The sequence below is a fragment of the Dysidea avara genome, chromosome 1, assembly GCF_963678975.1.
Source record: "Dysidea avara chromosome 1, odDysAvar1.4, whole genome shotgun sequence".
Classification (NCBI taxonomy): Eukaryota; Metazoa; Porifera; class Demospongiae; order Dictyoceratida; family Dysideidae; genus Dysidea; species Dysidea avara.
The window spans coordinates 9,913,956-9,930,294 of record NC_089272.1 but is presented as its reverse complement, the minus strand read 5'-3'; the positions used below and the strand labels follow the sequence as shown (position 1 = coordinate 9,930,294).

General features: G+C 38.0%; 1 protein-coding gene across 1 annotated transcript; it reads left to right on the top strand.

Annotated features, from left to right (window-relative positions):
- The first annotated feature begins 297 nt into the window (after window positions 1–297).
- On the top strand, window positions 298–13,487 carry LOC136255088 (histone-lysine N-methyltransferase PRDM9-like). Its single transcript, XM_066047810.1, has 8 exons — window positions 298–449; window positions 2,154–2,270; window positions 5,333–5,376; window positions 5,438–5,616; window positions 6,867–7,219; window positions 7,916–8,196; window positions 9,911–10,148; window positions 11,627–13,487. Exons 1-8 carry the CDS (start codon window positions 401–403, stop codon window positions 13,285–13,287), a joined length of 2,922 nt encoding a protein of 973 aa, XP_065903882.1. The 5' UTR covers window positions 298–400; the 3' UTR covers window positions 13,288–13,487.
- The last annotated feature ends 2,852 nt before the right edge of the window (window positions 13,488–16,339 follow it).

Here is a 16,339-nt window from a genome sequence, read left to right as displayed (position 1 = left end):
ACTAGATGCGGGGGGTGGACGGGAAACAGAGAATTTATTTGGAGTGGCCTTATGTTTTTTTTGTTTTGTTTTTTTTAGCCTTATGTTATGGTACACTCCACGTCACGCTAATAACCACCAACTAATTAACTGACAGCGAGAGTGACAGTTTCTGAGCACCCAGCTGCAGCTGCCTGTTTTCTTTAAAGCGCACTAGTTTAAGCGCTCTAAATTCTGATGGCACCATAGATAATATACGCGCTATATATCCCTGCGCGTATATAAGCGCGTATATTATCTATGATGGCACGCCCCAAATCCTTTAAGTACAATACGCGCAAAACCTAACCACTGTTTTGGCGCGGCACCTACACCTCCCTCGCGTTACGATCGAAATATATCAGACCAACATCAACTCGAAATGCCAGGCAGAGTGCAGAATACAAACAAGAGAAAGCGTGAACGCTCTGGTGAGTTTTTGATGTTCGCTTTGATGTATACTATTGCTGACGCACATAACATCAAAGGAATCCTCCCTAGTGCTGAACGTTTGTGTTTCTTGGTAATGAGACTGTCTTTCCGTCTTTTATCGTGCTATTACCTCTCTCATTCTCTCTCCCTCCATCCACACAGACTCACGATTGACGGTTCAAGGTTATGGTATACCCATACTTGATAGTACTGACAGCACTGCTATGCTATGCTGTGATCCGCCCAAGTAAGCTTGAGACAGTGGATGGTGCTGCAGTGTCATAGATTATGGAGGGAGGGGGGGAGAAAACTATCACATAATTTGTTGTGACAATCAGCCTTACGCAATTCTTTATCGCAAACTATAGTACCACGAAATGGTTTGTAGTACACTCTGGTAATGCTTACTCGTGTATCTATCTAGGTGTTATAATCTATGGCAGTGCTGTGTCACTGTAGAAATGATGTGCAAGTTGTATGTATGGCTGCAACAAAGTGCTTCACAATCTTCGAAGATTTTCAGACCTTCAAATATTGTTTTACACTTCTTGTAATGATGACCTCAAGCATGTCACTAGCTGTTGTAACATTGTGCTGTGTAGCAGTTGTTGAACAGCTGTTCAAATATCTGGGCTTGTAATACAGTTGTAACTTGCTATATTTGGCTTGTTCATCTCTCGTAATTTTTCCATGAAGTTTTCCAAAATCTTAAATGTTGTTTAGGAGTTGAAGACCCCTCGGTTTACATTTGACACCAGAGCAGTGCATGAGATGCATAAAAAAAAACAATAAAAACTGAACTAAATAAAGGTGAAATTTCAATTAATGTCAACATCAGTATTGTGACTTTGATCACCATGGTTGCAAAGTGGCTGTTGGCAGACACCACCTTAATGAACCCTATGCAGTAACCTTTTGTGTAACTATTGTATCTAGCTGCTACTTGTGTTCATGACAACTGTTACTTGTATTTGCTTTATTCTTTTGATAACTTTACCATGCTAGAGAATTTTTAATAGGGGACCAGGCTTGTGTAATGGAAGGTGTTTGAGAAAGTGAGGGCTAAAATGAATGTAGTCAAACTGTATTCATTCTATTATAACATCTGTAGCAGTCCTATAGTTTAGAGGCAACATGAAACTTGAAATTTTTTAAAGTTATGCCTTCAATTGACTTGTCTCTATTGCGCAGTACTGATGTCAAGTGGTGTGTTGAAGAAAATGGTGTTACCTACCCTTTACTCCTTAACGGCACGCACGCACACACACACACACACACACACACACACACACACACACACACACACACACACACACACACACACACACACACACACACACACACACACACACACAAAGCCTTCAGCTACCGCTATGAGGTCACGCTGCCCAGTGATCAGCATTGGGACACCACGTGGCTACTCAGGTGCTATGAGTCAGCACAGGCATGCCCTCCTGGGGTAGGACTAGTAACCTGCATAAGGCTGTACCAGGTCTCGCAGGTGAAGGTATGGGCACCCAAGGCCCATCTGGATCTTCAACTGCTATATGAGACGTGGACAGTTTAGCATTTGCTTCCCCAGTTTACACCAGGTACCCATTGATGTTACAGCTGGGTGGGCTGCTTCCTCAGTTGGAACCAGGCCACACGCACACACACACACACAGAGAGTTAAACTAACATGCATGTGTCTTGTTTTACAGATATCAGTGCTGTTACTGCTCCTGCAATGAAGAAGCTTAGAAGGTGCAAGGAGACAAAACATGGAGCAATCATCTACAAGGACTGGTCACCTTCTGTAGTTGTCAGAAGACTACCAAGTGAGAATCTTAACTTGATACTATTATAGACCTGTACACCTGTACTTGTAGTGGTGTGTGTGTGTATGTTTACATGCCGTGCGTGCATGCATGTGTGAGAGAGCTTACACTATACACACAAGGTATAGTTAATAATTTTAATGGGTGTACATGTACTCACACAATGATAATGGTTTTGGTGTATGTATTTATACGGTTAAACCTGTAGTAGGGTCTGCAACATGAAAAATCATTATCTTTCAATCAACTACCTAACTATTGTCATGTGTTGGGCTAGGTGTAACTTGAGTAATACCAACGTAGCAGCCAAGTTTGTCACTTTCTTTTGGTAGAAAACAATAGAAATTTCTTAAATTCACATATTTTTTGCAACAGCGGTTCGCATGGTTTTTTGTATGCCATGATATTCACTCTCAACATTGTTCAAGTAGTCTATCATCAACTCAAAGTATCGGTGGTTTGACTTTATTGATCAGAGTTTCTGGTGGCAGCACAAACTGTGCAGCTTTTTGACGACAAACAAAATGTTTCTTCCTCCGGAGCACAGGACCAGCAGAGCGACAACTGCAACGACCATTTCTAGGTAAAGTACCTGCATGCAGAATATGGTCAGTGGTCTGGGGCAGCGCAAGTGAGTTTGTGATGGCATCTTAAGATGAGTCTAAGACTGCTGGGCTAATTGAGATGTGGAACCTAATGCATACAAACTTATTGTCATTTGATTTCAAGTGATTTTAAAGTCATTGGAATGGAGTATGGTTATATTTCAGCAATTTAAATGTCAATCATGTGAGTAGTGCCAGTTTCATGAATTGGATTGCTGGGTGAGATAGCCGTATTGCTAGTTGCTTATAAATTTTGTATCTTTGCTCTTGGAGATGATTCGTCAACCATTATGGCATTTGACTACAAAAATCTTGACTGAATTTCAGTGTATAGATGGCTCAGTCAGATGACTAACAAGTTTAATGATTAACACAAATATTTATGAAAGAAGGTTCTTTTTAAGTGATTTCATGGGTATTTGTTCTTATTCGAATTTCCGTCATGTGAGTACCTATTTAATGCATCTGATTGTTCTATGTGTTTACTGAGCAAGATAGCTTCGTATCCTTGCTATTGGAACTGTTTCACTGATTCATCTCCCATTCTGATATCTATGTGTTGTTTTGGCTGACTTTCAGCATATAGATGGCTCACCCAGATAGCTGTTAAGCTTTAATTTTAACCATACTCTGCATGCAGACTAGTACTGGTCGTTGTTGACCCAAGGTGTTTCCTATAGAGTGGTAGAGCAGTGCAGCATCACTCTACTTTGTTCAAACTTCCTTTGATGTGATAAAAGGATTGTATAATTAACAAAGTGTTGGTAGTAAATTAACAGTTTTACTGCTCTGCTTTATTTTGCTGGGGAAAATTCTGTGACCCACAGTGCAGTTGCTGCTCTGCTTGTCCTGTAATCCAGACGAAGAAACATTTTGAATTGTTTATCATCAAAAAGCCATGCAGATCATGCTGCCACTAGAAACTGCCAATGAAATCAAACCACTGATACTTTGAGTTGATACTAGACTACTTGAACAATGTTGAGAGTGAATATCATAGCATACGAAGAACCCTGCAAATTGCTGTAGCAAAAAATCATGTGATTTTAAGAAAGCCTATCGTTTTCAAGCAACAAACTTGGCTGCCACGCTGGTATTTAGCCTAACACATGAATTAGGTAGTACATTGGAAGGTATTAATTTTTCGTGTTGCAGACCCTACCTATAAGATAAGAAAGAGTAATGAGGTGGCCTATATATTTATTTAATATTCAGCACAAGTGTGTTTAAGGTTTGTAGGACACCTGGTCCTGCAGCCTGTTTAAAATTGTTACATGAAGTATGTTTGAAAAGGTAAAGAAAGGAGAATGACTGGACCTGGGCAGCCTCAAACCTGCAGGCATTCGATTAATAACCCTTTAAGGACCAAAAATTGTGTGCATAGTCTACCCTGAAAGCCCACATGTTTTATGATTATTGCGCATTTAGTGTTTTTAAAAAATATAATAAGTTTATAGCATTGACAAAGCCCCTACAAGTGCTCAATTGTATAACAAACTATACTAAAAGACTTGCCTGACAATAATAAACAACATTATCTAACTTACCAAAGTGTAGAACCAATGTCTTAAAAGCACTAAGGTGAGTTTCAAACACCTACACGCGATCAATTTCTTCGTGACACAATCAATAAAAACAGTCCGCCATTTTAGTTTTTTAAAACCGCATTACGTGATCTTGTATATCAAATTATTTGCCTCTAAATAGTGAGCACTCTGAGCTTTATTTGAAGTTAATACGATTAACACAGCCAAAGTTATGGAGCGATTTCTACAAGGTTAGTTGTATTGTTGTGTAAATATTAAATGTTTGTACTTTGTTAGGAATTTTACACAGGCTTAGTTTTGCGTGATAAGTTGGCCTTATATATCAAAAGAATCGCCTATGAATGGCGAATACAATGGCCCCTGTTTCGATCTAATAGCTTCATTTGTTGCGGAGTTATAGCTCTTTGTTTACTGCCAATAATCTTGGACGTAATATTACGGCGCTGGTCTTTCGAGCAATACCTACTTTGGACGTAATATTACGGCAGCGGTCCTTAAAGGGTTAATGTTCGAATGAGGACTTAAAGTACAGTTTAGCTGTGTTTGGAACCTAATAATGGTGGCCACTATAACAAGGTGGTCTTATTAAAGAGGTAGCTGCTAAATGAGGTTCACACTACATACGTATATACGAATGTGTATAAAATTTTCACCACAAAGAAACTGAGTAGATGCATTTCTTTTTTAGTGTTATTTAGTATTCTGACATGGCATTTTCTATAACAGTGATGATAGGCTGGGTAGCAATTACATTGTGTTTAAGTGATAACAGTAAACCACACAGTTATACATTACATATACGTACATGCATACATGTAGACCAGTTTAATACTGTACTTTGTTAACTTTGTTTTATCCTGTCTAAGCTTCTTAAAAGTGAGAACTTCATGTGTTGTATTTATATCTGTAGTTTCCTTAATCAAAGGGTGGTGTTGTGGAAAGATTACCATCGAGGTGAGAGTGCTACAGAGTTGTCCTACAAAATATGCCAAATGTACATACTTAACGTGTGTAGGATAAGAGAAAGCCACCATTGAGGACAGCACCCAAGAAGAAATGTGTTAATCCTTTACCTGCTGTGGCCAGTAATCCATCAAAACCACAACGTACACCTGGACCGTTGTCAAGTGGCAACCAGGAAGACGAGGTCAGTGAAATGACATCGCCAGCACAAGGATCAACTGTAGATACTAAGTGAGTTACATAATATTATATTGTATCCATTGAGGAATCATACCGTATAGCGGAAAATATTGGCGGGAGAAATTTTTGGCGAATTGATAATATTTTGGCGAATGTATGACATTACTTTGCCTACGCAATTTTAATCTGACTGCGTAGGCGACGAAGCTTACTGTACAGTTCAATGCCTCTCATTCGAATCGACGCGCTCTTATGCAAATAGCTAGCTGTAATTAAAACAGCATGCACTAGCTCGCTAAGTCACTGGGACGCGCGTGGCAAGCGAGGCGAGGGCACTGAGCTGAATCGCTTGAGCTGAATTGCCCATCTGCCTGAGCTATTAGTAGTCTAAAACCATACTGTATTCAATGGGATAGGAAGACTAACCACTCACCGCTGTAACAATATTCACCCACTAATGAACAGCGTCTACTACACTTTCCCGGCAGTGTTTAGAAAAATGGCGAGTAAAATTTTGGCGAATCAATGCACGCTCGCCAAATTCGCCAAAATTTTCTCCCGCCAAAATTTTCCACTATACGGTATACTGTATGTGTGAGTTGGTATTACCATCCATTCTAAAATGTTGACCAAACTGATAATTTCATGTATACACTGAGCCCTCAAATATGCAGATAGTAAAGTGACTGTTCTATTAGAGTAGTTTACACTTTAGTGTGCATTCACTTCTATTTATCTGAACGTTTACTTGGGCTGACATACAGGTGTTCAGAAAATCTACTTCTACTGTAAGTGATACATAGTACTGATCAGGGTTTTATTCATAAGCAGACTGCAGGTGGTTTTGCTTCATTTATATTTGTTGTTTGTTCTAGCCTGTTTGTTGTACTCTCCATGAGTTTATAACAGAACTTCAATTTGGTTGCTACGCCATTTTGAACTTTTTTATAGTAAAATTCTAACCAATGGCATATTTCCAGTCATTCATTAATACCAGACCCTCACCACCTGTGGTAACTGTACTTTACGCTGACAGTTTGAGTTCCGGGCTTGTAGTTACCAAGATTTGGCTGTACCACTGTTACCATTAGCTACAAGTATTTAATGTGTACTTTGTAAATCCTAGTAGTAGCAGGTTGCTTTTACGTGAAAACGTGGAAAGGGTTATGGTGGTAATATATTCGTAATTATATTAAATCTTTACATAATGTACTCTAATAGAGCAGTCGGATTCAGGTTACTTTAATTGAATAATGTTCAGCAAACACCATGTTTACGAATACATGTGTACACTTTTCTAGCCCCTGCAGAAAGTCCACACGATTGGCTAAAATGATTCCTAACTACTATGGTGACCTGTTGATTTTGGATGATGACATTGAATTTGATAATGAAAGTGTCACTGATGGTGTTGATAATAAGGGTGTCAAGGGTGATGATGGTGATGATGATGACGATGATTATCATGGCAGTAACCATGATGACGACGATGATGATATTATTGATGTCGAAGGTGTCAGTGATGATAATGATGTTGATGTTGAGACTGTTAGTGATGATGGTGATGTTGATCATAGTCAAGTTGATGAGCATCATGATGACACTGATCATGATGATGATCATGATGTTGATCATGATGAGGATGATATTATCTGTATGTGTAATGGATCAAGTTTTTGTGTTCGTGTGTACGTATGTGTCTGTACGATATTGGTGCACATGTGCGTGTGTGCATACAAGTCGTATAATGTGCAAGTGCAAGAAATACATATATGATCCCACTAGCCTTTCTGCCATTTTACATGGCCATATATACCCAGCCAGTGAAACAACGCTCCACCCCATAAACTACCCAACTGTGAGTCAGTGCAGGGAAATCCCCCTTGAGTCAGAACAATAGTAACCTGCAAGAGACTGTACCATATCTCACATATGAAGGTGTGGGCACCCAAAGTCCCACCTGGACATCACCCATTATGTTATAGAGGTTTTGCTGGAGTCACATGTATGTCACATGTATGTCACATGTATGCATACAAATAAAAATTGAATTTTATCTTGTGATGTGTGTATAATAGTGGAGGTTTTAATTTCTATAATCACAAAGGAATAGGCTTTGGTGCAGGGATGTGTTTAACTGCTGTTGTAAAACTAACATTGAGGCTTGAGAAATCTAGTAACAACTTTTAAATGTATTGTCAGTACGGTAATAGTATTATTAAAATGCCTTCTCCTACAATACATACTGGTATATTGCCCAGCTCTAACACACACACACACACACACACACACACACACACACACACACACACACACACACACACACAATTTTACTGCTGTTGTTTTGTAGTTTGTGAGGATTGTGCTGCACCTTATCATGGTGACTGTCCAGTGCATGGTCCTCTAACACCATTGGATGAATCCCGGGGGTGGGACCAAGACTCAAAATCCTTTACCAGTGTACCAGTACCACTACAAGTTACAGTGAAGAAGTCCTCCATAAAGAATGCTGGCAAGGGAGTGTTTGCCAAAGAGTTTATACCCAGAAGGACTAGGATTGGTCCCTACAAGGGAGAAGTGGTACAGAAAGAAGATGTCACTAATAAAACTGACACAAGTTACTTCTGGGAAGTGAGTTACAGTATGTGTTTACATGTGCCATTGTTTCAGTCATATACTCTAGTAGACCAATCGGGCAACTGTTACTACATTACTTACTGGTACTTTAGGTCTCTTGTATTGATATATCAGACAGTGAAGACACATTGTGTGGTTGAATAAAGTGGTGCATGAGATGCACCGATACCACTTTTAACCAGCCAATCCAGTGCTGATACTTTTTTGGTGGAAAATTGGCTCTTACCTGGCCGATACCAATACTTTGTCCTAGAGACATTATTTGCAAGTATCTCTACTGCTGTGTAATAAGCCAATAAAATACTTTATGGCCACTACTTGTTGGTTTTGTGGCCATCTAACATTGAATCATGGTGATCAATCATCACATATGGCTTCAATGAATCTTGTTTCGTGGCCTACTCCCTATTCAACTGTACTAACAATCATAATCACTGGCTTCTTTCAAGTAATTCATGGGTATATGTTCTTCTGTAATGTCCATCCTACGTGTGCTGCCATGGTATCGAGCACTACCAATCCATTATTGGTATTGATGTATCCCTAGTGCACTACACCAGTTTGGAACACTTTAAAGTGTTTACGTAGCCCCTTTCTGAACTATTTTGTAGAAATATCCTTCCTTTCTCAATTGCCTCAGGCGTTCAAGATATGATTCCTCAAAACTTAGCTTCATATTCCTTCATTTCCTTCTTTTTACACAGTTCAAAATTGCCAAGCACAATTGTGTTAGCCGATTACGTAGCTTGAAATTTGAAAGCATAGTGGGTAAGCAAAGACAAATCTTGGTGCAAAGCTTGATATTTGAAAGTGATAAGCAGACATAGAGTTATTAGCACCTTAAAATTCTTCAACGTTTTAGTTACATGTTTCACAGGCTTTATAGCCTTCTCACAGGTCCCTACTGGGATAGCATTTAATAAATAAAAGACTGATTATATTGCTACAAAGTTGTGGTCAAGTAACAATCCTAGCTACAATGAAGAGGTGGAAATGTGATCCAGTCTGGGAAAACCAGTCTTATCACCTTTTTAGAAGTATCAAGAAATGCCAGTGTTGAGTATTAACTGCGTTGAAGCTCTCCAATGGCTGAAGCTGTGTATGCCAAATTTTCACACATTTTACACAACCTTCCAGGGAATTATCAAGTAGCCTACAGCTAAATTTCCTGTCATTTAAAATCAGAGTTGACTCTATCAGGCGAGCTCCTAAAGGGGTGGGTGGCGAAGGCTGGAGGAGAGCAAGAGGCTGTTTAAAAAATTAATGAGGAAGACTTAGGCAAAGTTATGGGCTACTTAGGTCTCAATTTTATACACAGGACTTTAGTCAACACCAGTCACTGTACAGTCACATACAACCATCCCCAGGCTGACCAGAGCTCCAGTAGGGCCCCAGACTGCACGTATGGATCACCACTGTGCTTGGGAAAAGCAGATACAAAAGCAGACCACTCAAGTCTAGCTGATTTTGATGGAGCAATTTGATAGTTAATTCATGTAGCTTTGTGTTCTTGGTGAAAAAATCAAATCTGCTGCCATGGACGATAAGAGACCGGTTTTCCCAGATCCAGTCACAAATTTGCTTGTGTAACTAATGTGAGTAACATGTTGTCTGCACCCACATATAATATTTTCCTAGCAATGATCCCTATTGCGATTGTAAAACCATTTGTACACTATACACATGTATACTGTAACTGTTATCTCAGGTTACAAAGAATGGTTCTGTGTCATACTACATTGATGCCAAGAGTGAGGAACATTCTAACTGGTTGAGATTTATCAATTGTGCTAGAAATGAATCTGAACAGAACTTGCTATCGTTTCAGTATAAAGGAAACATTTACTGCTACACCATCAAGAGTATCCCGCCAGGCACAGAACTATTAGTATGGTATGGTGAGGATTATGTGAAACAACAGAGATTGACTGTGGACCGCATGTTTGGTAAGGATATGCTAATACAGTGTTTTGTGTAAGGTGATTTTCAACATACACACGTATATTATCGTCTAGCTGTCATTGCAGCTGTACCTGGTAGTCTTATTGGACTACATGACTGCTCTATTAGAGTATCTTATCTTCCTCTCTGAAATAAAAAAATACTACACTTTAAACTACAGGGGTGTGTGTATACTGTATATCCATAGTACATATAAGGAACTCCGAAACTGTTGCTTCAGCATATTAGCATGCATTTCTTAGTTACAGACGTTTCTGATATACAGACAGTAGTATGTACCAGACTGCCCGGATAAGAGAGGTTCCACTGTATTAGGTACATCCATTGAAGGGATGGCAGTTAGGCCTGTGCTGATTATTCCAGCATAATTTTGGGCTTAATAGGTAGCCAAAAGCATTGAGCATAATGCCAGCATAATTTTTGTGCATTGGTTAAACTTTCACAGATACATTAGATACTCTAAAAGAGCAGCCAAGACACAATTTTATATGAGCATATTTGGAATATAATGGGACACAACTGGGCAATTGGAGCATAATATTGCAAAGAACCACCAGAGGGTTGTTTTGAGCTGAAGGATGCTTTTCAAGGTGGTTTTTAGGTGTGTGTTCTATTAAGATTTTTGCAAAAAAAAAATTTGGGGCAATTCCTATTATGAACCCACTGTCATGGTTCATGATATGCAATCAGGTCTGGAAAATAGGGCATGTGCATGGGCACACAAATTTGCTTACTTTTTAAAATGTTCATGACTCGTATTTTAAGCGGCTATGCTGCCGTAGCCTTGTAAGTTTTATTCCTTATTAAACTTTTACTTGGCTTTGTAATACAAGTCACAGGGGGGTATTCCAGCACTGAGATATGACCTGTTATGTGATGGGATGTGTTTCCTGTCAGTAACATATTGTGAATATGTGTAATCAGGAGCTCATTGAATCTTATGGACAAGGGAACGTGTAACTCCGTACACTACCAATACCATGGGCGAAATTCAAACATGGCATCCTGTGTTACTGTGTATATAATTGGTTACATCATTCTTACATGCAACAGGGGTAATACACTGATTGGGCTGCTACTCCATCATCTGAGAGTAGCAAATCTGCTTTGGTATATAGGAAGATTGTCAAGTCAAAGGTAAAGCTTGGACTAGTCAAGTGGAGTAGTTTTGCATGATTAGTGACTATAGAAAGACTTTCCTGCTCAGCCTGTGCTACTATTCCTCTGTTATGTCATTGAACTTCATTTCCATAGCTTTGCTTCACTGCAGCAGAAATGTGATGTACTCGAGCATGTGCCTCTACATAATATTCTAATTAGGAAAAATTTTGAAAGTTACTTATGTTTGAATTTTGCTGTTTACAGAGTTACATGTTCCCTTGTCTGTAGAATTTGATGCGCTCCTGGTGTAATGTACTATCTACAGTAGACACATGTGCATTCTATTATTTTATTTCTACAGCTCCCAACTTTACATGTGTTTACTGCCGAAGACAGTACATTGAAAAATGCAACTTTGACCTTCACTTGAAGTACAGTCCAGTGTGTCGCAAAGCTAATCCACCTGTATTCAAATGTGGAAAATGTAGTGAGGTATTCACTACACTGATCAACCTTCAACAACACATCAGGAAACATGAACAAAATTACTACTTACATTCTACTGATACAGAAGTTGTTAAGGACTCTTCAACTTCAAAAGCTTTAATGAAAGCTAATCTAAAAGCATCAAAGAAAGCTAATTTGAGAGCTTCAACAAAAGTTAATTTGAGAGCTTCAACGAAAGCTAATTCGAAGGCATCAATGAAAGCTAATTCTAAACCATCAGCAAATGCTAGGAGAGGTGTGCAGATATGTCAAAAGAAATCCCCAGATTCTGGAGTGAAACAATACATTTGTCAATATTGTGGTAAGGAATTTGCGCGACGACCCAACTTACGATCACATGTAAGGATTCACACTGGAGAGAAGCCATACAAGTGTCCATATTGTGATAAAACTTTTGCAGTAACCAGTAACTTAAACTCTCATTTGTTTTTTCATACCGGAGAAAGACCCTATCAATGCTCACATTGTGATAAGGCATTTACCAATAGTGGTACTCTGAGGTCACATATAAGAACTCATACTGGAGAGAAGCCTTTTAAGTGTAAGTATTGTTCAAAGGCATTTGCCCAAGGTGGTACTTTGCAGTGTCATTTACGAACTCATACCGGAGAAAAGCCTTACATTTGTCAATATTGCCGCAAGGCATTTGCATTACGCTCAAATCTGTCGAAACATTTAAGGGCTCACACTGGAAAGAGGCCATACCAATGCCATCTGTGTGGTAAAGCTTTTACACTAAGCACTGCACATCGAGTTCATTTACATTCTCACATCAGCAAAACAACAAATTATCAATGTGAATATTGTGGTAAAATTTTTACTCGAAGTATTTGGTTGAGATTACATGTAAGGTCTCATACTAGAGATGAGCCTTATTCATGTCCCTACTGTACAAGTACATTTACAGCTAAAAGTGATCAACAAACACATTTACTGACTCATGGTGGTGTAAAACATTTCATCTGCCACGTATGTGGCAAAGGACTTGCAGGTGCCACTAGCTTAAAATCACATTTGAGAACTCATACTGGAGAAAAACCATTCCATTGCAAGGTTTGTGGTAAAGCATTTTCACTAAACAATTCTTTAAAAATGCATTTAAGAACTCATACTGGAGAGAAACCTTTCTCATGTCCTTATTGTATTAAAAAATTTGCAATTAAAAGCAATTTACGAAGACATGTTATGATTCATACTGGAGAGAAGCCTTATCCATGTGACCTGTGTGGTAAAGCATTTGCAGAGAAAAGACATTTAAGAAGACATTTAGTAATACATGATGACCCTAAAATGCGATCAAAAGCAAAACTGTACAGAAATGCTAGCCAAACATTTGCAGAGAAAAATTCTTTAACAAAGTTTTTAAAAAATCGTAAAAAGCTCTCAAAAGCACAACTGTACAGAAATGCTAGCCAAACATTTGCAGAGAAAAATTCTTTAACAAAGTTTTTAAAAAATCGTAAAAAGCTCTCAAAAGCACAACTGTACAGAAATGCTGCTAAACAAGTCAAGTAGATTTTATACACAATGTATTCCAATTGGTTGTATACATGTAGTTAGCTACATAGCTATAATATGCACATTATACATAATGTACGTGGTAGTATACTCTATGTGTATCTTTACATTTTGTATGACAGCTTGCTTTGCATAAACATGTTATGCTGACACTGCATTCTGATTGCCAACATTATACATTAAAATTTTGGAGTTCATCCAACACCTTACTGGACGGTGGATATTGCCTAGTCTGTACAATATTGGTATAGTGTACTAGCTACATTTCACTTGCATCAACTATTTTTGTATGGTGACACATTCTGGTACAAACTAAGTGATGATGGTACTGATAGCCAGGTGACTTGAGTGAAGTAGTGTGGACCAAAATATGAGAGATGACATTGACCCCTTTTATGAGTCAAGAAATACATATTATCAAACATCATATAAAGAGGTGGTCATTGTAAAAAATATCACTGAATGGTGGTGTAATCAGTTAGATCATAATACATATGCATTATCTATCTTAACCTACTTGCAATGTGGTCTTTGTACAGAGGTGATCTTTGTAAAAGGGTGGTCTGTAAGAGGTGACCACTATGTGAGGTGTTTACTTTAGGATACAATGATTTGACCATTTTCAGTGGGAACAATATTGTCCAAGTAAATTATTAAAGTATGGATTCATTGGCATATGATTTTAGTTCAATCCCACTGAAGCCTTACATCAAAGTATAAGGTAGTTAAACTCCAGCACAGAAGTTAAACCAGTATAAGTAAGTAAGTAAGTATCAATAATATCAAAGACAAGTTGATTTACACATTCAATTGGATCAAAGACAACATGAAGCCGAAAACTCAAAAGCATAGCAAAAAAAACTAAATAGTAGAGCACCATATTATGTATATTATAGCTAGCAAAAATGAGCAAAATTTAATTTTGCACTTTGTGAAGAAACTTGCTACCTACCAAAAAGCGTATTTTAATATATGGAGTCATTGTAGATTTGGCCTTTATAGTGTCCTACAGTTCATTTTACACTCAAAAGTAGTGACCTTTGTTTTATATATCACCTGTACATCACTCAATATGTTCAAACTGGGAGCCAAAATTGAAGATCTTTATCCAAGAAACAAGTTAATACATATTGCAAGTTCACAGCATATTCCATTTAAAAGGTATGGTAATTTTACCACCACCAAATTCATATAAATCCAACTGCCCACACAATTACACTACATTCTTTGTTTGCCATTCATTTTTTAGCTAACCATGAGCACTGCGGGTAACATATACAACTAAAAAGTGGAGGGGTGGGGCATGGGCTATGTACCCTCCTCTCTTGAGGTAGTTAAATAAAGCTCATTATGATTGTTCTGTTTCATTTAATGGGGGGGAAATTCACTCCCTTTGACAAATTCTTTAAATTATAAATCAAAATTAGCCACAACGGTATACAGGACATGTACATTTTGCCCAAGCACAAGATTACTTTTTGTCATTCTCAAGTATACTTGAGAGGTCATAATGCACCTGAAAGAGTCTACAATATCCTGGGTGTATAATATCCCCCTTTAGATGCCATGTGTGTACAGTATATAAACACAAATATTAAAGATCTTTATAAAATTATATCGCACATTTTCTTCTCAATCAGCCACACAAAGTTTTCGATGTATATAATATGTTGCTAGTCACTCTCACACAATGGCACAAGTGTTAATGTAGTTCACAGGTAGTTATAGTAAACAGTGTTTAAAGCACGCTGAACAGTTTTAACAGGCTGTGAACAAAGTCAACAACACATCTATATAAATCATAATTCTGACTGGCTCCTGCAGGAGCTACTTCGTCCAACTGGGTGACAATGTTAAGATGATGGCAGATTTCATCCGCTGCGCAAGTTGTGATACCACCTTTCATTCACAGAGGTACTCCTAAAATGTAAACATAAAAAGCTCAGTCTATAATTTATGTTTAAATGACACTGATCCTTATATTTTAGTTTTCTTAATTTTCTTACAGTAGCACACTACTTCTAAAAGCACGCAGCTTGTGTTGCCATGCCATGCACATGTACTGTAGCTACAGTCTGCATTGTACAGCAATAACTGATTCAAAAAATATCCTATGACTGTGCACAACTATTCATAACTAGAAGATTGGATCCTGTGTAGATTTAGATCCCAAAATAGGGTTTACGATTTCTTTAAATTTCTACGTATGATGTCCAGATAAAATTTAATTTGAAGTAGCTACACAAAGCTCAAGTCACATAATACACAAAGTGCATACAAGTCGAGACCCCTGTATATGCAGGAGAAAAGACAGTGTTTATAATTTGTGTGATGTCTCTTCATGTGAATTTTCACATCATCTAATTCACAAAAGCTGCACTACAATACAGACACTGATAAGGTCCTGGATGAGTTGCATGTGATACATGTGGGCAAGAATTCATAATATTATTTGTATGGGTATACAAATAATATGAACTCTTGATGTGGGGTGGTAGTATGCATTAATAAATGTTTTATAGCACAGTAATATTATTTGTGGTACTAAATTCACTTGTATGCACAGTTGTATATGATAGTTAAGACCATTAGATGATGTAATGTTTAAGGCCTTTCCAGTATGACCTTGTAAATGATTTGTGAATAAATACTTGTGGGGAAAACCCTCCCTGCAATCTTGACATTTGTATGGTCAGTATGAGTACGTTGTTAAATGATGTTGAAGATGGTGAGATCTGGAAAACGCTTTCTTACAATATTGACAATGGTAGGGCTTTTCTCCTGTATGAGTTCTTAAATGTACTTTAAGCGTATACCTTTTTGCAAAGGCCTTAATTCTTACAAAATTGACACTGGTGGGGCTTCTCTCCAGTATGAGTTGTTAAATGACATTGAAGATGGTCTGATCTAGAAAACATTTTCTTACAATAGTGACATTGATAACGTTTCCTATTGTGTGAACTTTAAAAAAATGGGCTTGAAGATTACTGTAGTCTGCAAATGCTTTTTGACAATATTAACATTGGTAGGGCTTATCTCCAGTATGTGT